At 38.6% G+C, this 24,530-nt stretch overlaps 1 protein-coding gene across 1 annotated transcript in view; it reads right to left on the reverse strand.

The window, feature by feature from the left end:
- Nucleotides 1-853: 853 nt before the first annotated feature.
- TAF4 (TATA-box binding protein associated factor 4) overlaps nucleotides 854-24,530 on the reverse strand; it is a 36,851-nt gene continuing 13,174 nt past the window's right edge. The window contains exons 3-16 of the mRNA XM_057400820.1: nucleotides 16,787-16,953; nucleotides 16,132-16,251; nucleotides 14,492-14,611; nucleotides 14,032-14,154; nucleotides 13,048-13,137; nucleotides 12,073-12,324; nucleotides 10,588-10,732; nucleotides 10,105-10,219; nucleotides 9,305-9,474; nucleotides 8,740-8,870; nucleotides 8,011-8,136; nucleotides 6,397-6,453; nucleotides 6,196-6,315; nucleotides 854-2,394 (exon numbers count right to left, since the gene is read on the reverse strand). Coding sequence (XP_057256803.1) covers nucleotides 2,227-2,394; nucleotides 6,196-6,315; nucleotides 6,397-6,453; nucleotides 8,011-8,136; nucleotides 8,740-8,870; nucleotides 9,305-9,474; nucleotides 10,105-10,219; nucleotides 10,588-10,732; nucleotides 12,073-12,324; nucleotides 13,048-13,137; nucleotides 14,032-14,154; nucleotides 14,492-14,611; nucleotides 16,132-16,251; nucleotides 16,787-16,953 — 1,904 coding nt within the window. The 3' untranslated portion in view covers nucleotides 854-2,226. The remainder of the gene's footprint in view (nucleotides 2,395-6,195; nucleotides 6,316-6,396; nucleotides 6,454-8,010; nucleotides 8,137-8,739; nucleotides 8,871-9,304; nucleotides 9,475-10,104; nucleotides 10,220-10,587; nucleotides 10,733-12,072; nucleotides 12,325-13,047; nucleotides 13,138-14,031; nucleotides 14,155-14,491; nucleotides 14,612-16,131; nucleotides 16,252-16,786; nucleotides 16,954-24,530) is intronic.

The raw sequence follows: 24,530 nt of genomic DNA on the forward strand, positions 1-24,530 counted from the left end.
ACTTTCAACAGTTGAAGGCTATGACAATGCTTTGGCCAAAAGTTAAAGTTGTTTCTTTCCACTTGATACCATTACACAGTTTGGAAGACAGTTTGGGGTTTACAAACAATTTAAATCTTCAAGTAAGTGTCATATATGGCGTCAAGTGAGTCCATCATGTTATGGGCTAATCCACAGTCTCCTCATGCTGCCCAAGTCAGTGCCAATCTAAGGACCACATCAATAGCAGTGATTGGTGCCTGTAGATAGATTTGTCTGTAAGTAATGATCAAATTAATATGATTGTCTATTTAAGAGCAGGATTAGACCCCCACCACTGTGAATTATTATTTAAGTTACCCATGAGAGAAGGGATTAAAAAACCCAAACCAAAAGGTAAACCTTCAGCACAGAGCATCATTAAAACACCTTCTTACATGTTCACATTAACAACCAAACCCTGATTATATCCTTTTATAGCTGTGCTCTGAAGTCTGTGGTTTATATCACACCTTCTTCTGAAGTCACTGTAGTTAACTGTGGTTGAGGGAGCAGACTCTGCCCTCAAGGAGAAGGTGTTTTATTAAACCTTCACTAAACAAACCCAAAATACTTTCAAGATCTCTTCAGAAACATAAAAATCAAATAAACGAAACCCATTGATCTTAGTCCAAGATCCCTCAGACAACAATGAAATGTCAAGATTCATAAAGTTATATACCCCCAAATTGACAAAACAGTGTAAAACACCCCCCTCCCCCCCAAAGTGCATCCTTAGGAAACAGCATCCCCTCAGACAGACTAATCTTTTACTACACCAAGACAAATAAATCCAAGAGGAGAAAAGATTTAGCGAGAAAAATACATTAGCAAATACAGATAAATTTGTTTTTAATAAAGGAGTTAATTTTCTTTCAATCCTATATAAAACAATAGCAATTAAAAACTTCATTTTTGAAAGTAAAATATTTACATATGAACAAGTAACTGTGCAAAATTTACATGAAAAAAAAATGGAAAGACAGGATTTCCTAAAAGACAAAATAAAAGGGGTGTAACAGTTGTCAGGTGTTGATAAAAATACTGATCAGCATTCAGTTTACACGCAAGAGAGTTAAATTCTACCATGAGAGTTCACACAAAGAAAGCCAAAGTATTTACAGTCATAAAAGTACTATCAATAGACAATTTAATACAATAACCTCTGAAAATATAAAGAACCAATTAGTATATTTGTAATAAAAAAATAGGTACAAAGAAGGGACTTTGCTCTGGACATCTTTAAAGTAGGCCCACAGCTTGCATACAGTCTTTTAGCAAAATAATTATAGTTTACATAGCCATTTTTATGTTATGTGCCAAAAATTATGTACAATTACTGACAAAATACACCAACCATTTTTCAACACTTGATTCACACTGAGAAACAGTCTTTTTGATGATTCCTCCCGACTTTGATTTTATTTAATCTAAGCTTTCACTTTAGCTAAAAAACACAGTGCAAGTAAAATATATTTATGCTGAAAAGGTTTCTCTTTTTTTCCTTTTTTTCCTTTTTTAACTTTACAGCTTTACAAACTATAGCAAATAAAAATGCATTTTTACAGATGCTGCTAAAACATTCAGAAGTAAACCCTCCTTTATGGGATTTCAGGGCCTCTAATAAGCAATAATGTGATTAAAATTGAGGTTATGTTTAAAATTAACTGTATATCCCTCTAGATTTTGAACATTTGGGGGGAAAAGATAAATATTCTTTAAAAAAAAAAAATCAGTTTGCTTTGCTAACTGACTTTAAAAAAACAAGCTAAATGAAATGAGGTCATCTGCTGTAGACATATGCCTATATACTTGATTTAGTTGAATAAAACTGAACTAAAATGCACAATTAATGTCGAAACTGCTACAGGGCTGACAAAGGGTAGCTAGTTATTTGCTAAACGATTCCATCAGTCTTTATATATGGCTTGTTTGGCAAGAAGGCCACTCAATCAAAGAGATGAGTTAAAATTTAATTGTCCTTTTATAGTCTCCACAGGCCTTGTAAGTATCCTCACTGTTACAGAAATGTATTTCTCTGATACTGAAGAGTTTATTTATAAACAGGAATATAAAACTGTTCCATGTAAAGAGGTGGTTGTTTTTTAAACAATATCCCGTTTGCTTGTTACAAAAAGGCGTAACTTGTAAATATATTAAAAAATGTCCTCAGGCGTCTCTCCGTCAAAAATACCTTGATCTTTTCCATTACTTAAGGAATGCTTTATATAGCAATAGTGAATGGCTTGTCTCTCGCTCATTTTCTAAACAAAATATGAGGTCCCTGAGGTTCACCCGCGTTATCCTTTGTCGCGTAAACTGTCTGGTTGTTCCGACTCCAGAGCCGCCTGGGACTGCTGCATTTGAACCAGATCCCTGCAAAGGAGAAGAACAGGTAAATCAGAACAGCAGTGACAGGACAAGGTAACGGCTTCAAACTTAAACAGGGAAGTTCAGGCTAGCTACAAAGAAGCTCTTTACTGTGAGGGTGGTGAGGCACTGGGATGGGTTGCTCAGAGAAGCAGCAAATTCTCCATCCCTGGCAGTGTTCAAGGCCAGGCTGGACAGAGCCTTGGGTGACACGGTCTGTTGGGAGGCATCCCTGCCCATGGCAGGGGGTTGGAACTGGATGATCTTAAGGTCCTTTCTAACCCAAACCATTCTATGATTCTACGATTCTACATCAGTGCCCCCAGGTATTCCACAACTTTGCAGAGAAAACACACAAGGTAAGAACTAAGGGACTATGTATGTGAAGCTACCAAGCAGTAGCTGTATGCTACCAGAGCAGAGATTTCTTTTTAATAGTTATAAACAATAGCTGAACAATCAGAAGCTTTCAGTAGCATTAAATAGACTCAAACAAAGCCAAATCCAAAGCACTGCTCTTATCTTTAGGAAGGCACTAGAGATAAGCAGTCCAAATAACCAAAACAAACAACCAAAAAAGAGATAGCGTTCTTCCCAATGCTGGCAGACAGATCCCAAGGGTAGCCCTGGTGTTCTGAAGTGGGAAGCAAGTCCTATTGCCTGGATCCTGTCTTGAATAACATACTAGATTCCACCTTGCTTTTCATGGCAGGGTGCCATGAGCTCTCCTTTCAGTGACAATGGTAGCCAAACTCAGGATTATATTAAGCAGCAGCTATTCTAGACACGGACATTCTCTAACGATCTCTGAATTCATTCTCTGTCATTCAGCCATCTCTGGTACGCACTGGTAGTTTCCCACACAAAGTGGCAAGATAAGTAGTATATTATGGTATGTCACTTAAAAAAATAATCTGATATCTTTAGAGAACCCCACATACTTTAAGCTGTTTAGATGTGCACTGCCTAGTGATGGAGTTACAAAGCTCTGTTGGGCTAGCTTCAATGCATTTTCACTTGCAGAACACACAGTCCCAATAGGATACACACAATTAACACAACTCTGCTTGCTATGCTTTCCTTTATACAAGCAAGGGATTCCAGGAGTGCTTTAAAGTCATCAGCCATTGGAATTGGCAGAACACTATCCAGTGACACGGTGCCTCTTCCATTGAAGACCTGGGTTTGATCACATCCCGTGCACTTGCACAGAAACACTTTCTGGTAGGAAGAGGGGCACAGTCCAGCAAGGACAGTCAAAGAGCAGCCTGGTTCAGAACACCAGCACCCAAACCCATTGGGAAGCAGCATCCCTGCAGCAGTAAAGCGCAGGCACCAGCAGATGGCATGCAGCGACCGGGAAGGCGGCTTCCACCACCAATTTTAAAGTCGGGAATCTTTTTTGGCAGTTGCCTTTTGTTGGTACCTTGCTCTTTCTATATTTATGTAAATAATGGTGTTCTGAGTTATCTGGAACAGGTTATACTTCTGTGGATTAGCTAGGGATTCTTTTTTCCTCCAATTTCATTTACTAGAATAATGTTTTCTTTACTAAGGGAACTTATGACACCAGAAGGTTCAAACACACTCCACTAGATCTAAGCTTGGGCTGGAAATTGTATTCTTGTACCATCATGCCACTAACACTGAAGTAAGACTTCTGTTGAACCACCAGCATCAAGTCACTGAAATCCTGTATAGTTAGAAGGGTTTAAAGGCTGGATTTTCAAAGAGGTATCTTAAGGGACTTGTACAACTTAGGTGTCTGATTTCCATCAATTTCGCTACAAGTTAGTTAGAAGATGCAGGAGAACACTGGATGCTAACTAGATTTTCTCAAATATATATGGCTACTAACAAGAAAGAATGGTTGGAAGGGGTTCTAAATTCTGGAGATTTAAATATTCTTTAGTAGAAGCTCAACCCTGATTTTATTATGTAGATTATAATACTTTAGATGCAAAGATAAATAGCAGGAGTCTTTAAAGACACGGAACTATGCTGCTCCTGTAGGCATGGAATAAGTTAAGAACCTTTCTTGTAACCTTCAATAAAGTCACATGGACATAAACTGACAGCAACCTGTTCTGTTGGATTTTGAAACAAAACAGTACAATTACTACTTAGAAGTAATTTTACATGCAATTAAGATTCAGCATTCCTAGACATCAAAAGCTTCCATTTACAAATCTGTGCCTAAGTAATGACAAACCTTATTTTCCACACTTCTTGTAATATGCCTGAACGACAAACTGCCTACAAATGGTGACAAGTGGAGCTCCATTTATAAATGTCAAGTGACACAGCAGCAAAGGCACAGCTGTGAGCATTAGATCAAAAGCAGCTGGTTCTTAATTAAACAGACAAAACAATGAGATTTCCAGGGAACCTGAAGTTATTTGGTTAACCAGTGAGTGATTAATCTGGGATAACTGAATTAGCCAGATTTAGATGAAATACAACCAAGTGCTCACAGAGGATGTAAAAATACATTCCATAACTTAAATGACATTAACAGACTATTAACTTCGCACTTGCAGAAGGAAGCAATGCCAATGTTAATGCTGCCCGAGATACTTCTGCATGTTCCTCGGAGATGACTTCATTTATATCCACATCTATCTTTATAAAGTGCCACATACAGCAATTTTTATAATTTTAAGCCATAATTATAAACCTTTAACACAGCAATTCAACTTATTTTTTTCATAAGTCTTATTATTAGTAACAAGCATTTTAATAAATTTCAAACTCAAAATTACTTTAGAAGATGCTCCAGAGAGGCCTGATTGTTCTTTTTGTATTTGTTAATACAAATAACAGTTACTAGTATTGTTCTCCACTGTTTCATATATCAAGCACATGTAAATCATCTCTTCTAGTAACTCAGTATAAACCAAGGTGGATTCTTTTGAAACAAAAGGCTTTTCTACACTATAAATGCTTTAGCACTGAAAATTGGGAATGCCCAGGGAGTGATAATCAGAATTATTAGACTATTATTATCCTGATAATTGCTATCAGAAACAGGGAAAAAAATCCTCAAATTCTGAAGAGAGCTTTCGTCCCTATAAATGACAAGTTTTGAGAAGATTTTGTTCTTTTCAAACACTAGAGAAATCCCATATTTCTTCCATGCAGAAAGCAACTCTATAGCATTTCATGTTTAGTAACTTGTTTAGAAATACAGCAGGTAGTTTACCAATGTACCCAAATTAACGCTAAACTAATCAAATATTGAGCACAATGATACTTAGTCTACAGAGAAATTTTTAAAAGGCCAGACTGAACAGTAGAATATACAAAGGATGCAAAAACATCATTATCAGATGGAATTGGTCAAACTGATCTGCTGTAGAGATACTAAAACTAAGGCAAATCAACAGCTAAAGAAAGAAATTAGCAAAGTTCTTATGACCTGAAGCTCCTACTGTCAAATTTAGCAGGGACTCAATTCTACCACTGCACCCACCTCAGCAGCATTAATTACTCTGCACTCCTATTTAAGTAGGTTAACTACAACAACAATCTCTTTCCAAAACTTACGGAAGTCCAAAACCAGCAGAGACCTGAGAGAACAGAGATGGCTTTTCTAACATTCCTCCACTGCAGGAGGAAACAGGGAAATGACAACTCAAATTCTATTCCCCATACCGTACACAGATGCCTGATCTTGAAGCAAGCAAATCTGAACACAAAAATACACTTCTGCTGCTCAAAGCATCCACAACTAGGGAAAAAAACTCTGAACAGAAAGGTTTCATAGAGGCTGATACAGCAAACCCAAAGATTACAATTACACTGTACCTCTGCCCCTGATCCAGATCCCGGTGAATCTACTTTCCTTTTCTTCCTGGGACCAATGGCAGCTAATGCAGTCAAGTTGGCATCCCTCTGTCTCATCTGTGCTAGCTCTTGTTGCTGCATCTGTGTGTGCCAGAGAAAGTACAGTGAATTATTTTTCTCTCAATTCCCAAGATAAAAGTTTGTGTTAAGGTGAACACTCACCTCCTTAGCCTTCTGTTTCAACCTAAGTTGTTCTGGATCTTCTTGTCGAGATCGAGACTATGTTGATAAAGGACATGGTTGGAGAAAAAGAAAGAAAAATTAATTTGGTTACAAAAGCAGTTAAAGTTTTACAAAGCATACAAAAATTTTACTTAAATTAAAGCAGGAAGTGGAGAATACATGCCACTGCCAGAGAGGGCAACAGGGGAAAATGGCTCTTAGGAATTAAAAGCAGTCTTGCTTTTCTTAGTTTCAGGTATCTATGTTTGAAAAAGCATCCCTTTTTCCAGCTTTGTTAAAAACAGTAAAGCAATAGCTAAACATTTACACCTCAAAACCATGACAAGACATGAATTACAGAGATCTGTGAATTGAAACACACACGCTGTATATGAAAGAAGGAATCAGACCTGCACTTTTTGGAAAAATTCCTCCCCTTCCTGTGTAATTATGCACTTACTAAGAACATATCTTTTTGCTACACCTACACATCAGTCAGACTCCTGTTTGAACAACTGACCAACAGACCATTTACATTAGCAACTGCCCATTTCACTTCATTGTCTAATACTATTAACACTTATTTGCCAATTACTTTTTGCTTAGTTGACACTGAATTTCAATTCTTTTAGTTTCTTGACTTTTCCAAGAAGTTAAACAGAAAACAGGAAGACCTTCAAGACAGTCTCAAGTACTCTCTCAAGACTAACTATATTCAAACAAATCCTGACTGTTAAATCCATACATTCTTTAGACCAAATTAAATTATTTTAATTCAGTACTCAAGTTCCTTCAGAATATTAAGCTTATATGAAGATTATATGAATCTGCAAATATGAAGATTATATGAATATGCAAAACAAATTCATGAGGAATTATGTCTCACCCCAGTCTTTTCTCTTCTGAAGTAAATGGATTTACTCTTTAATCTGACTTCACAGGTCACATTTCCTAGACCTTTAAATTGCTTTCCTTCTGAAGTCTACTTTGCATAGGGCTCAAAATCTGGATAGAGCATTCCAGCTCAGGTCTAACAGGAACCAACTAAAATGAAGATGTTGGTTCACAACTTAAGTGATCATACTGTATCACAAACCCTACAGAACCCTTAGGCTGTTTTGTGAATTATTTCTAGAGTGCTTCTGCCCAGCTAGGTCATGTTCATCCTATATTCATGTCACTGAGTAAAACCTCAAAGTCTAAAGCTTACATTTGTTCTTATGTTAACTGCTTCCTATTTTTTGTATTTCTGTGACTTTTAAAGAAAAAAATCTGGATTCCATTTCTGGTCTCCAAAACACCTGTAATGTCTCTATTCTATTTATGAGTACCATCAAGCTACAGAATTCATATTTTCCACAAAGCAAAGTGCAAAAACTAAGGTTTAAGACCTACTTGAATAGGGAACATGTGATAAGACTGGCAAAGAAGCTGTCTCACATGCTTTACACCATGAAAAGCAGAACAGAGATCTAGCTAAAGAACATACTCATCAAGCTCCATCTTTGAAGATTAGTGTTCCCCTTTACTGCAAGCACTTCAGAATGAAAAGAAACTGCAGCTCTGATGTCAAAACTGACACATTGCAAACATGTGTGAAATCCAAGCACTTGCCTTTGCTGCACGCATTAAAATTTCCCTTTCTTGTTCATCTTTACGCTGCTTTTCTATTTGATCAAGTTGTTCAAAGAACTTGAGCTGTGCCCGAACGTCACTTGCTTGTTCGTATCTTTCATCATCCTGAAAACATGGCAAAGATGTTTCTCATTACATTTCTTAAAGCTGTTAGCTTGTACTGTACTGTAGAACTTACTTACACATTTAAAGCTCAAATGTTCACTTTGTCCTCTTCAAGCAAATTGCAAGTCTGTATTCACACCAGTCAAACCAGCTAAGATTCTTAAAAGCATTTTGTTCTAGTCATGAATCATCAGATTTTGACTTCAAAACTAATACCATCACAGCTTTAGCTTCCTGAACGTATTTCACAGAGCTGTGTGGTTTCTTTAAACACTGTTCAGGCATTTGAATCTATTAAGAACACCCATCTGTCAGCAGTCTCTTGAGAAATCGAAGCAGCGCTGTTATCTGCCTGATTGTACAATCACTCAGACTCTAAATTTTTGACATAAAGGGGAAGGGCACAGTTTCTCTGTGTTTGATTTTAAAATATTTTGTACATGCAAGCTGAAGAGTTCTGGTAATCCATGTATACTAATATCTTAATGTACGATGAATCAGTCAAGAGAACAAACAACCTAAATTCAGAGAACAAAATACCCGAGCTCGGGCATTACAGCCAACATAATACTCTGCTGAATTTGTGCAATCAAATACAGTTACCTTATAAGAAATATTCTTTTGTTGAGCAGTCTCTGATAATTTTTCCACGAGGTTTTGTAGTCTTTGTTGTGTAGCATGCGATACGTAGCTAACTACATCAGGATGGATTTCTGTTATGCCATGTTTTTTACCTGTGATCAGAACAGAAGAAAGTTGTAAAAACTTATTTTACAGTACAGCTAAACATGTGGCTAACCTCAGTCATGTTCCACTATTAACTCTAAACTAGTAAATAAATAGGATTGAAGTGTTTCTGGATTTTATAAAAACAAGTGTTATTTCTGTTATGCCTTCTCAGTTAAAACAGTGAGAATTTTTAACCAGGTCCAGGAATTCTGATGTTACATTGCCATCACTTTAGAAGGCAATGGTTTCTATTGGTTTGCTATCCCTTAACAATGTTCTGCTTCCATAAGCTGAATGACTGTCCACAAGCATCAGAATACACAAAAGGTAATAACTCCAGCAACTCCAATCTACTCAAATCAATCTCAATAGAAAATGCCTTCAATCAAACCCAAGACTAATGAAATCTGTTTAATAAAGTTCAAGAGAAATAACATACCTATTTCTAATATCCTTCTTTGTAAAGGTGCTGGGAAAAGGAAGGTTTCATCTTTACAGGACCTTGTTAATGTGCCCACTAGTTCAGAGTTTGTTGCCAGTATCCGAGCACTTTCTTCCGACAGGTTGACTCCAGCCATTGATGCAACATCATTAATGTCATCATCATCCCTTAAGAAAGGAAAACTCATTTTAATCATAACATTTAGTGCTCATCTACACCCACTTCTGCAATACCACAGCTGCATATGATGAATTCCAATAAACCTGAATACTTTATCTCATTTTTCCATTTTATTTGCTTTTATTATACAATAAATAAAGCTAACAATTTTATTCTAAAGAGCACTAGAAGTAGTTTTCTACTTCCTAACTGTTCTCTCAATGTTTCTTATGTAATGTTTGAGCAACTTGAGAAGCAAGAGACCAGATACATCACTACCACTAAACAGTAATAAACTGCACTCAGCACTAAGATAGGCTGTGCATCTGGACAACCCAAGCAGAGCTGGGAGGAGTGAAGGCATGAATTCTACTTGCTTGTCCAGGCAGGAATTGTTTGCAAGGTTTGATATTTATCCTTTCTGATAGCTAAATATTATAACCAGCCTGGCACAACTACGCCCATAGCTGGTTGTTAAAGTCTTTAATAAGGTGGCAAACCTGCCCACTGAAAATCCAAATAGTTCTTGAGCGTTCACACAGCTCAGTCCAGCACCTCTGCAGCAGAGAGAAAGATTCCCACTGAGTTCAGCAGGCTGCCCAGGCAGCACAAGCACAAATAGACACAGGGGTCCTCACCTGAAAGAGCCTCCCCCAGGTTCTTTCAGTTTATTCTTCTGAGCAGCAGCTAGTTGTGTTGAAACAGTGGCAATAGCTTTGTTTCCAGGTAATACTGCTGGTTTTACCACAGGTACTGCAAGAAGAAAGACAAGATTTGTACTCCATAAAATTTGTATCAGAGTTCAGATTTACAAGCCGGTCACAGCTAGCAATGGCAATAAATCTGGCACAAAGACTTTATGTCAACAGTTTCTGTCAGCATTTTCACTCATCTAAAACAGGACCCTCCCACACAACTCTGGTTCCAAAACAATTTGTCTGTAGATGCTGCCTTCACAGATGTGTATCCCCAGCCACTATGGCACTAAGCTCTGAAGATTTTAGCAGCAGTACAACAGCCATCACACAGCTACAGGGCACTTAGGCACTGACATTCATAAACCAGCCTTCAGTGAATAGTATCAAATCTAGCATATACTACCGAGTATCTTAACCTCCTACCTGTCTGAAGTTGATTCAGTTGAATTTGAGGAGTAGTGAGCATAATACGACTATGTGGTTGCCGCAGTGCTACCATCGGTGTCTGTGTCAACGTTACCTGTGGAGGCCTTATCAATGCCCCTGCTTTTTGAGACTGTTGGATAACCTGCAAATAATTAATAAGGAAAAAGAATGGTAAGCAATCTGAGTAATAACTAACGCTAATAATCAGGTGGTAAGAACAAACCTTAACAATCAGACTTGTGAGTCATGAGCATCTGTTCATTGATCGAGAAACAGCCTGTTTTAAGGTACTGAAAAGTTTATCTAAATTATACCTTACAGGAAAACTAATATTCCACTTTTTGTGATTAAAAAAAAGAAATAAGTAATCTATAAAAAAGAAAAACTTATAATCACAAAGGTCCACTTAAAACTTTCTACATGTGGTTTCAGAGGCAAACTGGATCTGCCTGAACAAACCCTAGAACTAAGAGAGATAATAAAGATAATACAGCTGGCTCTACATATGCTGTTTTATCCAGAATCAGCATAAGTTGTAGCCCTGTAACCTTGTACTACTGGATTGTTAGGTTAGATGCTCAGGCAACTGTAGTCATACCACTTCTGAACTTGAACTCAGTTACAGCACAATGCTATTCAGAGCAATTTATGCAAACTTGTCTTCCGACCTCAACTAGTTTTCAGAAATTTACTTTCAAACTACTGTAAAATAATCTACCAACACTGCCTATTTTGCAAGCTCCATCTCTATAAATATATGAAAAAGTAGCAAAAGAAATACTTGCAGAGTTAAAGGCCAAGCTGTTTTGTAAATCCAGCACCAATGAACGTTCGGTTTTTATTCCCTTCCTCTGGTCCTTCCTAACCTCTTTCTATAATACCTAGGTTATAAAGGCAGTAAGAGCAATATAATCACTAGGTTTTCTCTCTAGGCAAGCAAAAAAATATTTGTGGATTGAAAAGATTTCTCCTTTTCTTTTTATATGAAATTTCTGGACAGAGCAGCTCAGATGAATGCTGAACGTTCTACATGGAACGCTGAACTACCAAGTAGCAAAAAGCACCTAGTAATTTAATAATGTGTATTAATTAATACACACCCTAGACACTGCTTTGCTGTGAGAAAGGTAAAAAGGTGCTGTACATTATACTGTTCTTATCTGGTTTATATCCAGGCCTGAGAAATTCTTTTCTCCTCTTCTGGGGTAATCTGTTGTTAGACTTATGGAATAGGAAATGAAGCATCCTCCAGAACACTGCTCTCTCATGGATAGGCAGTGATTGAGAGAATGTGCCAATATTTCATGCTAAAATAGGAAATAATATAGTACTTTAATTAAGAATGGATTTTAAATTAAATCTTTTTTTTTTTCCTTGGCTTCTCTGATGAAGTTGAAGATCTCTGAGTTAAACCACTCATTTAAGGTGAAGAAGGCAAAAACCCCATGTGCAATAACACATGATACACTTCAGCTCACATACCAGTGGTGCAGACTGCCCCTGTTTACTGACACCAACTTGTGTAGGCTGAGTTAGGCTGATGACAGGTTGTTGGAGAGTACTTGTTACAGTTGCAGTTGCCTTCCCTGCTGTGCGCTGAACTGAGGAGCTGAGCAGCACCGCTGCGGATGGAATCGTTGCTATCGTTGCTTGCGTTGTTGGCTGCTGCTGTTGGCTTTGTTGGATGAAAGCTGCAGAGTCTGGTGTTAACTGTCTCAAGGCAGGTAAACTCCTCTGAAAAGAGGAAAGGAAAGAATTTGCTTGAGTGTTTTAATCCTAAATTTTTGTCCTCATCCTCATGAAGAGTTCAAGGTTGAACTAGCATTCAAGAACTCGCAAATATCAACACACATCTAAAGCTATATCCCTTAATCACACATTAGTCCAGCAGAGTCAATACTCTTACTATACAGTGCTGTGGTACTTCCTCTCATTTTCAGATTGTAAATGTCAAAGTAATGTTTATTCCAAAATGGGTCAAATTACCATAAAATTTATGACAAATGGGATTTATTATTGAGAGGTGACATATTTCCTGTTTATCTTTCAAACAGATATACAGCACATGCAAACAGTTAGAATTTGCCCAGAAGGTAGTTTTCTGTATCATTCAATCTCTTGTTCTCTTTCCAGAACTAAAAAGAGGATAATAAATCAACTCGCAGGTTTGGTGCTATGGGAAGAAACTGCTTATAAAAGTCATCTCTCAAAAGAGCTATGATGTGACACTACGGTAGAAATTACATTATTGACTGTGCCCATGAGCCATACTAACAAACTCTTGGAATCAAGAGACAGAAATATTTTTTAAGGGAGCAAAAGTCTAATCAGGCACTGCTTAAAACTTCCATTTACACCACTTTGGAATTCCATCTATACTGATAAAAGACGTGTTTGTGTTCACTGCTGCTGACACATAAGCACAAATCTATATAAAGACTAGTGAACACAAATTACCTTCAGGAAAGGCACAAGGTAAGGTTGAGGTGAAGAATTAAGTTCTCTGTACAGCCTACTGGTGAAGTCTTCTGCTTCAATTTTTCCATCCTTCAAAGCAGAAAACCCAAATGAATGAGCTTGTAGAAATTAACTTTATAATATTCAACACACACAAAAAACATTAGACTTAATTTATTGTAAATAAGTGGCTTTATTGGTAACGAAAGCCAGTGAGGGACAATAGCTTTATGGTAGTAACTATTTTTACTACAAATTTCAACCAGTAAGACCTACAGTCCCATCTTTCCTTTTCTCCTTCCTGTCTTCCAGTCAATTTTAAGAAATGTATTCAGTTGTCACCATTACAGGAATGTCCTATCCCTAGATCAAAAGCCAGGTGGAACCAGCAAGAATACTTCACATGACCTGCAGTCAGCCAGCAATTGCTGTGGGCAACCCCATCTTTGATGTTCTCTTTTCCAGATGTACTATAGCTCCTCTATTTCAAATGGCTAAAGTGTGCTCACCAGGCACAAACTGGCCTTGTCTCCCACAGAAGGGAGATGTCTCTCACAAAAGCAGATGTATATCCCTGATGGGAAGATAGATTCCAAATGTTGGTCTTGTTTTACATGATAACCAGAGGTTGTCATATCTGGAACACACAGATCTACCTTGACTTAAAGGCTGCTAACAACTAGGCTAAGCTGTACTAGTACTCACTCTATAAATACTAATTATGTCAAGTTTTTACATTAGCTTCAGATAATACTACTTTTTTGTACAAGCTTGTGATTTCCTACACTCAGCTACTGCATTATACCATTTACATTACCCACACTACAATTTAACTCACATTCTCATGCATTAATATGAGCAGTAATGTGTCATTTACAAGCTTAATGGAAAACCCATGCATATATTTTAATTCAGAAGCAGCAAAGTTTTAATTTGATTTCTCTCAGATACTGTTTCTTTCAGCTTTTAAAGAACTTTCCTTACCAGCAGGTTCTGTACTAATTCTTTCACGTTAGCTGCAGTCTCTGAAGACTGTTTTCCAGATGAGGCCAGTTTTATTAACGTGGACAGAAAGTTTTTACATTTCTTCACATTTTCCATAGTTTCCTATTACAGGAGGAAAAGGAAACAGTCAGAGAAGAGAAGAGAAACACTTTATAACCCCTGATCTGACTACGTACTCTGAGAAATAAAGTCCTTCTCTAGTTCATAACTGCAGAGTATTACTTACAGATTTGTGTCCCCCACCACTTCAGACAAAATCAGACTGAAATTATCATTTTGCTTCATATATGCATGCATTGTATACTTTTTTGTTACCAAAACTTAAGAAAATTATGGTTCTTAATGAAGCCAGGAAACACCATGTATTTTATAAATGGCACATGCACATATGTATATGTGAATGAACAAAGGAAGATCCCAAATGCACTCAGTAACTTACTGTGGCTGCAGTGGAGGTCGCCGTCGTTCCTTGCACAGTTCTCTGAGGAGTTGCAGTTTGTACAGCGGTTGCTGTCCCCAACGTAGTTGTTTGTGCAGTACCACCCAGAACAATCTGAGGCTGCAGAGAATACAAACATAACAATCTGTTACTTGGAACGCACCAAACGCTGTTTTCCTGAGCCATCAAACAGAAAACTGAGCCCCGGGACAGTAGAACACCTTTCACAGCTGCTATAAAAAGAAGTTACTCATCTTGCAGTGGAAAGAAAGAGCCACCAGATGGCACAAAACACTACACAGTGAAACTGAAATCCTGAAAGTTGATTAAGAGCTCCACGATTTTTGGTTACTCAATAAAATGCAAAGTAATACCATACACATACCCTCAAAACCATACCCTGTGGTTTCAAACAATTACAATGAGCACTAAGTTTCTGTGAACAGAATAGCTTTGTTTTAACCTGTTCCCTTACACACCAAAGGGAGGAATTTATATAAGGAGCCCAAGAGAAACAGCAGCTCAGGTTTACCAAGATCTTTTTCATGAGCAATGGGACAAAATGTTTTTCTACTTTTGTACACAGATCAGTAATTCAAATTAGGAATAACACTTTTAAAGAATCAACACTCCAACCAAGAGCTTTTCCATGCACACAGTTCATTCCTGGACATCACCACAGTCTGATCACTAATGACAGCCCTACCAGAGGGGCAGTGATTCTCAGCAAGCTAAAGCTAACTCAGAATTTTAACAACTCATTTGTAAACTTGCTCTTTCTATAAAGGTGTACAAGAAAAGAGGCTGCAGCGCTGCCAAAGCAAACTTGTGCTGGTATTTTGGGAGGCAGAAAAGGAAGCAAGGATTTGATTTGTCTCATTTATTGAAATCAGGATAAATGAAGTTCATGGTATGCTCATTACAGCACAAAATATGCAGATGGAATGACTTCCTTTTGTCCAGTATAACAGCAGTGCAAATTAAGACAACTCAGGTAAATGGACTCTTAACTCTAGAAAGATCGCTGCCATAGGCAAAGGCTCTCTGAGGGGGAAAGGGTTAACTGGATGCACAGCAAAACCTGCATGTTTTAAATTAAAACTCTCTAATCCTGTCTACTCACAGGATGAAAAAAGCAGAATGAAAACAATTAGGCGACAGCAGTCATATTGTATCACTGTTGCCTGGAAGCCATGTGGAGAATTTCACACTTCTGCATCGTTTTAAACTTGCACCACTTGTGACTTGTGGCTACCAGTGCACTCTGGTTTGTAACTGTACATTTTGCTGCACAATTCGGAGGACTACAGGGAATCAGTGTCACTTTCTTGAGGCAGAAAGCATAGTTATTTCATTTTAGTCATTTTTGTGATTATAGGAACTAATAACAGGACATCTTTAAATATGTATGCATACAGGTACAGTATGAAATAATAAATGGTAGTAATAAAAACAATTGTATATCTAAAAGATACAGTAAATTGAGATCTGCAAATGTTTTAGAAAGGGTAAGCCAGAAGATACTTGTTCCATGCACTTAGCAATTGTATTTCCTGTATTTCTGGCAGTCTCAAGCAGGTTATCAGCTAATCTTAACAACTGAGGTCTCTCATGGACACATTACTTCTCTACAAACTCACTTGCACAACTGGAGGACGCTGTAGCGTTGTTGTGGGTTGCACTGTTGTTTGAGCCTGAGACACTTGCTTGATAATGGTAGTTGGTGTCACTTGTCGTGCAATAATTGGCGTTCCTGGAGCCTGGACAACAGATAAAAAAGCCAAACACATTAGTTCCTATATTTAAGTCTAATCTATCTTATCTAGCATTTTGTGTCTCTGGCTAGTTGCCATTATTACAGATACAAAAGAACACATCTGGACCACTATAAAACTGAGAGAAGGATTTTTAGTCCTGAACTTCATGCAACTATGATGATCTCAGTGTACATATACCCATATCCACTATTTTCTTTTATAGTCTTATAAAGAATAATGATTCTCTGGGGAAAAGAGTTGTACACGTTAACCATATATGGTCTTGAACGGCCTTTATATCAAGTGGTTTTGAACTTAATGTAATTCAGCTAGGTAGAAAAAGTTTTGATGAATAACAGACAAACTGTAACAGAATTCGGACCAAAATGCAATGCTTATGCCATGTGGAAAAGCCTGGATAGCACCAGTTTGATCAATGGTTTCTTCAAATCACTAACATCTTGCCTTCCTTTCTGGTGTACTCTTCACAGGAACAAAAGCCTGAACCATTCTTAACACTACAAATGACTGCACTGACCTGCACTGTGGATATCTGCACTGGAGGAGCACTGGTAGGTGTAGCAGGACGAGGAGTCATAGTATTTTGAGGCTGAGACTGGGCATGTGCCTGTGCTTGCATCTGTGCCAAGGCTTGTTGAGGGATCATCAGCAACTGCCCGTTCTCACTACGCACAAGGACCATGCCTGTTAATAAAGAAACTGGTCAAGAAACACGCATCCTTCTCAAATATGAAAACCATCTTTTTGCAGCTTTTTTTATCCAAGTTGGATACATATGGAACTGATACAGCGTTAAAGGACTACACAGCTAATAACAGGGATTTAGGATAAAAGCAAAATACCCAGCTGCATCATCATATTTTGTATAGAATAGCTTAATTACAGAAATACTCTAACTCACTATGGTGCACATCAGAACACATAATGAGTCGTATTCACCCCAATCAAAAAATTCCACGCGACTGGAAGTTAAACTTACCAACCATGTAAAAATCCTACCTGCTCTTTACTAAGTGGCTTGGTTTATGAAACACTACAAATAGAGGAAAGTCTTGCCATTAGGCAAGATGCCCATTAGTCTGTCTTTAAAGGGAGGATATAATCAAACATAGGCTTCACCATAAACAGGAACACAATTGTCTAAGTTCTAAATTAATTTCCCATAACAAATTTAGTAATGAAAGTGGCTATAAAATCATAATCTCTCTCATGTGCATCTGCAACAGACTGCATCATGCCATGTTACACCCCAAAAGAGAAATAAAATGGAGAGGGAAATGAGGCAGTCATTCCCTGCTCAGTCACTCAGATCAATACCTTTAACCCCACTGGGTAGCTATAGAGAAGCAGATTTTAACAGGCAGATTTTCAGATGACAGACTCTCTTTCTTGAAGGCACATGAAGTGTTTTCATTCAGCATGCCTCAGTGAGTCCATGAAAGACTCAGGATCTCATCAGCTCTGAAAAAGCCACCAAGGAAACGAACTGAGCACTCAAAATTAGCCTTTCTGAGCAACAAACTACAGGAGGAAACTTCACCGTGGAAAACCAAGAGGCACTACTGGAATCAAACAGATTTTCTTAAGTGTTATTCAGTGAATAAAAAGCCCCAACAATACCTGGAGATCTGTTCTATGCCATCTCAGAGCATGACTACAAAAAAATCAAGACTTCATTTGCTTTCCTTTTCAGATGAAGAGCTGAAACATTTACAGATGATGCCTTCAACAATCTTCTTGGACTGTTTGAACATTAGCATTAAACTGCAAGAATTCACATACTGCCTTCTACACAAGTGAGTTCAAAAGAAAACGAGATTACATTAGTTGATTCATCCCTAGTTTCTTCCTTACAATCTCTGCATTATCTCTCTTTTAATGAAGCAGAGTCACCCAGAGACATTGAAGTAGTTTATGTGACACCTGTGACTTTCCACTGGGATTTATTTAGAAGTGTTAAGGTGGGACCGTGATGTGCTATGGGCAACAGTTATATCTAGAAACAAATATTCTCAAACTGCTTTTCTGTAGGACAGGAGGAGTGGGGAAAGCTTATTTATCATCCTGCAGACTGTAGAAATAAATACCCTTAGATTAGCTGCCAACTCCAGAAAAAGCCCTTTTCCAAACCATTTCACAAAGGTTTTTTCTCCTGTAACTTACGTAGGGAGAAGCATTTTCATTAAAACAGCAGAGACGTACACCATACATCAACTGTGAATACAGAGCTCGATTCTGTCAGCTGCTCATCAGAACCATTACTACTTTCTCACTATCAGCCTCACACTATGGGGAGGGGGCTACTGACCAAAAGCAGATAAATTCAATAGTTTAAGGACTAGAAAGTGACCTGCTACTACATCCAGCTCATTCCGGCACAAACAGAACTTGGCATCTTCTTCCAATATGCAAAGACAAAATCTTGGGAAATGAACTCATGTTACCCATCTTTGTCATCCCTCAGAACAATCAGCTGAAGAAGTTAAACACTGAATCAGTGGAAATCTTCAACAGCATTATAACTGAAAATATCAGTACAGTGGAAGTCTGATTAGAGGAGCTGGTTTCAAGCCTGTGCCAAATATTAAGGCTTGTTGATTACCATATAGTTCCTAGCAACTGAAAAGGCCCAATGTCACTATACATGCCTGTGCTTTCAGAAGCCCTTAAACATCACAGAATTATATTGACATCCCATAAGAAACTTTTTCCTTAAAGTTCACCATTTTGGGGGTTCCCGAGGATATTCTAGGGCTAATGTACCATCCCAATTCTTCAGTGAGTTATATATATTTTTTTCCTTCCAGAAGCAACAGAAGTGATGCTAACTCTAGTTTGGGGTTTGGGGACAGATTGGATGGATGTAAGGAGGAAATTCTTTCCTGTTAGGGTGGTGAGGCACTGGATTGTGTTGCCCAGGGAGGCTGTGAATGCTTCACCCCTGGCAGTGTTCAAGGCCAGGTTAGATGAAGCCTTGGGTGAGATGGTTTAGTGTGAGGTGTCCCTGCCCATGGCAGGGGGGTTGGAACTTGTTGATCTTAAGGTCCTTTCCAGCCCAAACTATTCTATGACTCTATGACAGGGGGGAGTTTGGTTTTTAGACTTCTCTCTCAGTGCAAAAGTAACCGAAGTTACCTGAAAGAGCCAACCCAAAGCAGCTTACTTGTATATGAGAACCTTTATAGCATCAGGCACTGGCACACAGCTCTACACTATTTGTTCAGTCTCCAGCTCAATATAAGCATCAGGCTCAAGAACGGGTCCACACTTCATGTCAGAGCCCTGCAACAGCACAAACACCCCTTGAGACACCACTACTGTCAGCATGTTGTTTTGCTTGCCAAAACATGAATGGGAACAGGGAAAAAAGAACGGCTATAACCACAGAGTGCAGGTTGACTACCCCTGGAGTGCAAGCACAATGCCTGAACAATGAAACATTCTCCCCGAGCTACATGCAAAATTAGAACATGCCTACACATTAACATAGCACAACTGCTGAAACAGACAGTTGAAAAGCATATTAATGTGAGCTTTAGAAAACACACCAAGAAAGTTCAATTTTTGGCAGCAGCCAGACAAAACAATCATTTGTAATTCAAACCCTGACTCCGAGCATGAACCTGTGAGATTTGTAACTCTAGGAAGTCTGATCCTTCCCCCAGGTACCAAAGTCGTAATAAAGAAGAAATTCTTCCAAAGCTACATTCATATGTGTCCCTATTTAAGTAGTTCTTTTATACTGCCTTCATATTTGATACAGTGTTATTATCACTTTATACAGTTTCAAATACGTCTTTAAGTTAGGGTTTACTACTGATACAAATTGCTGGGCACATTGAATGGGCTACATATAAACACAAACAGCAGACTAGCCTTGCATAAACCTTAACCCTGGTATGATGTTAGAAGATGTTTTATTTCTACCTTGTTAATACATGGGGGATTTCAGAAAAGGTGTAAAAAAGATCATGAAGTTTGTTACTGAAATTCCAGTGCAGAAGTTCATCAGCAGACAGGTAGTTTTGACTCCACACTTCACACCTCTCCAGCCTTGCTGAGAGGTCTTTAATAAGGGAGATGGAGCTTCTCTCTCAGCTTCTCTCTCCCCAGCCCAACTACAGACTCTTTTCCAACCCAATTAGCTAAAAAAAGAAATTCCCTAACCCAAACCTACATCCAAGCTAGCATTAAGTAGATTTTTAGTGAAGTTCAGAGAGCCCAGTGGAGCTCACTTGATTAAGAATTAAAAAGAAAGTCTCATTTATTTCCCACTTCTAAACAAAGTCGATGTAGGACTGTAACAGCCCCCTCTCTCCATACATATATTATCCATCTCTCAGTTAATTCATTCACTGCAATGGAAAAAAGGAGGGACTCACAGCCTTGTGTGTAAAGGAAACCCAACCAATTCTTTCTCTTATGATCCAAAACTTGTATTTTAAATGTTTAGAGTATCATAACCTCAAACTCCAATGCAGAAGAGTGCAAATGCTCTATGAACCAGATCAGACGTGACTACAAGGTACCAGAAGGCAGCTAGAGTTGTACCAAGGTATCTCACTTCCCTAATTAAATAGGCTGCTGCATTTAAAGTAAGGATGAGAAATACCTTTCTGTTTCGAGTTTACCATCCAGTTTTTTGTTCCAGACACTGAAGAATTGCTCTTTGAGACCAAACAGCTATTAAGGATCATTGGAAACGGTCAATTACCAAAAGGTGACACTAAAACTTGGCCATTTTAAATCTCTCCTTGCCTTCTTTTTCCTAGAAGGTCTGATCTCATGTACTGTAAAATCAAATTCACTATTGAAAAGGCAAACACTCAAACATTCTTTCCAAGTCTCTCATTGAAAAACCTATTAAAATTAATTATCATTTTTTGTTAGAAGTTAGAGGCTTAAGAGAATCCAGAAAGATTCATATTGTAGTTTGAATTAAACGATTCATCACAGCTCCAAACGAAGGATTAACAAAATTGAGTTGGACTGCTCCTCATCCCAAAAAGACTTGTACAGTCATCTCACGTGTTCATGCTGTGGAGACCTTCCCGGATCTCTCCTGTTTTAGAGTGCTTGGATGGAAAAGTTCATTATTACATAATGGAGCTGCCTGATGCTACATTGTGTCATCTTTGCCTCTTGATGTTTGCATTTCCATTTGCTAAGGGCATTTCCATTTACAAAGTGTTGTGCTTTGGGGTGGGGTTTTTGTTCGTTGGTTGATTGGGGTTTTTTGGTTAATAAAACATGTAAAATCATGCTCTGGAATAAAAAGCAAAGAGCTCTGGCCATATGACATGTCAGAAAAACAAAAACCAGGCTTTTTCCTCATGTTTTCCTCTTCCTTTTTCTCTTGGCTTAGCAAAGACTAGAGAAAAAATAGAATTATCAGAATAATAAAGGAAGAAGAATAAAATAGTATTTTGTAGCCTTTGCAGAGCATTCTGATTATCTTGGTAACTCCTGAGACATACAGCTTTCTTGGTGCAGAAACCCAAAAGTGCCCTGTTTTGTTACCTGGTTTTGACGGTGAACCAAGATTAATAATATCTCTAGGGCTGGACACCCTGATGACAGAGTTAAAGCTTTCCACAGATACAGCAGACTTCTTCAGATTACTGTTCTGAGGAAATACAGAGTCCAGCCACTTGTCACCCCTGACAAGCACACATAGTAGGAAGCCACTCAAACAGCAACATATCAACATCTCAGCCTCTCTCATAACAATTGCTCCATTTCTCAGGGACTTGATTCATACAATAGGCGACATACACTGGAAGGCTTCATCTACAGTTAGCAAGGACCACGGTTTTATGGTCCTTCCATCTATGAGGACAATAAAAAAAAAATCATGGAATCATAAAATAGTTAGGGGTGGAAAGGACCTTAAGATCATCCAGTTCCACCCCCCCTGCCATGAGCAGGGACACCTCATACTAAACCATGTCACCCAACGCTCTGTCCAACCTGGCCTTGAACACAACCAGGGATGGAGCATTCATAACTTGCCCATGCTTGTCACTGGGCATACCAGCAAGAATGGAACTCTTGCATCTGTGAAGTACAAAACAGACAGTATCCTACCCAAGCCCAAGTGACAAAATCTCTCTTTCTGATACAGATACTGAAGACCAGAAGGCTCAAGCTTACACATTCTGTTCATTACCCACCATGTAGCTCAAGGTCTAATCCACAGAAATTCAAAGCTATTACTATGGAACCTAGATTTTTAATAAGTCCTCTTTTTTAGCAGCTGAGACATGACAGAAGACTTAATGAATGTATGACCCTGAAATCACATGGAGAATCCCTTTTCCCTTCTCCATAGGAAATTTTCTTCTCAAAGTAAAGAAGTAACTGAACTTTATTTCCAGAGAAAAAACAGTCAGGGTCAGAAAGAACTGTTTGGCAGCAAAGAATCACCTTCAATACACACACATTCAGAAAGAATGTCCAGACCTGAAAGAATAACTAAAGGTTTGATGCTTCAGGTGTAGAAAATCAAAGACCTTACAAACTTCTCTAGAAAAGAGAGTTATTGATCAGAGAATCCACTGACATCTGACAAATGTTCAAACCCTAACTAGATTTTCCGGGGAAGTTCACTAAGAGGTTATCTTAACGTCAAAGCTCTTTCTGCCTCAAGCTCTCAAGCATATATTCATTTGTGGCAAGATGCTGCAAACATCTGACATGACAAAAACCCTGACAGCAATCATGAGCTGCTGTGCCATATTAGCAGAAGAAAGCTTTACAATAATATCCCTTCTGTATCATCAGAAGAGATTCTGTTGCCACAAAAAGGAAAGCAAGTGTGTGTAAGGTTATGCAAGTTGATATCATATACACCACAAAAGCCAGATAAAGCAAAAAGGATGAGTCAATGCTCTGTAGATGGGTGGATCAGGCTATACAGAGATGATGGAATGACAAAACCTTTATAAAAGGACAAAGTTTCTAAGATTTTGCCAACACAAAAAAGCTATAGAGACAGCTAGAGAAAAGGATAACTGCCTATACAAACCACAGGAAGAACTCTCAGCAGAAATGATGGATATGATAGTGTCCCTTACTGCAGAAAAGGAAATGATAACCTGGTCCAACAATCACCATTCCTCCTCATCTGATAACTGACCTGCCTGGAAAAGTTCTCACTCTATTGGAAGGAAAGGGAAGAACCTGTCAAAGTACCAGTCCACTGCAGCTCCATGAAAATCTGGGCAATTAAGGGAATCTTGCTTTTAGCAGATATAGAATCACTTAGGTCAAAGAGCAGCACCCCTAAGAAACCAGCAGATACGCAGCAGCTCATGTAGGACAACCTGTACATCAACTCATCAGAAACAGTTACAAGTCAAGCGGAACAACACAGAACTTTAAATTGTAACAAAGCTGTGGATTATATGTTACTGAAGACATTACTTTGTACCTGATGAGAGACTCGCACCACCAGGTCGGATGCACTAAGTTTGGATGCTTAGAACCTTCGGTGATCTGTGCCGCACAGCAAATCCAGACAAAAACCCCAAGACATGTTTACTTGAACTTTCCTGCCAAAGTCTTTAACACTGTCAGCGATCCTGGCTCTTGAGTTTCATGAACAAATGTGTTTTGTTTGTGACTTCTATAAAGGTGTCATAGCTCAAAAAGGATAACCTTAGCACTTACAGAGAAGTCGACATAGTGCAGGCATCAGCTCCTACACACCAACTAGCTGAAAATGAGCCCATGACTGTGCACGACTTCACCTGCTCCAGAGTGCCTGTCCTGCTGGTGAGGTCAGCCTGTGCAAACATGAGTAGCAGATATGTTCCATGCCAAGTTGCAGGTCTACAGGCCCTAAACCTGGCAGCAGTTGCAGAGCTGTCCAGCACCCTGGAATGACCTGAGGCACTGTGCCAGATTCCCTCACATCTTGTTTCAGAGCAATGGGCACCCTAAAGCAAGGAACACAAGTTTTTGCACACAGTGGTACTGAGAGCACACAGTGCACACTATGCCCAACACATCTTACAGGTGCCTGCTGAACATTCAGCCCCTGCTGAGCTTAGGGTGAGCTAAACTTGGCATGAAAAAAACATGACTGTCAGGTGCTGCTTCAGAGCATCTCCGGTAAAAACCACTTGGAGACTCTCCAGATGGGCACTACATGTTAAACGATAGTGAAGACTGGTGCAGCACAGAGTTTTGGACAAGAATTTACTACAGAACTGCAAAAGCACATCAGTCCTTGCACTTTCCAACTCGCACCACTCTGG

The sequence above is a fragment of the Pezoporus wallicus genome, unplaced genomic scaffold (assembly GCF_028554395.1).
Source record: "Pezoporus wallicus isolate ANWC-B61680 ecotype Strahan unplaced genomic scaffold, APGP_CSIRO_Pwel_v1 contig_11133, whole genome shotgun sequence".
Taxonomy (NCBI): Eukaryota; Metazoa; Chordata; class Aves; order Psittaciformes; family Psittacidae; genus Pezoporus; species Pezoporus wallicus.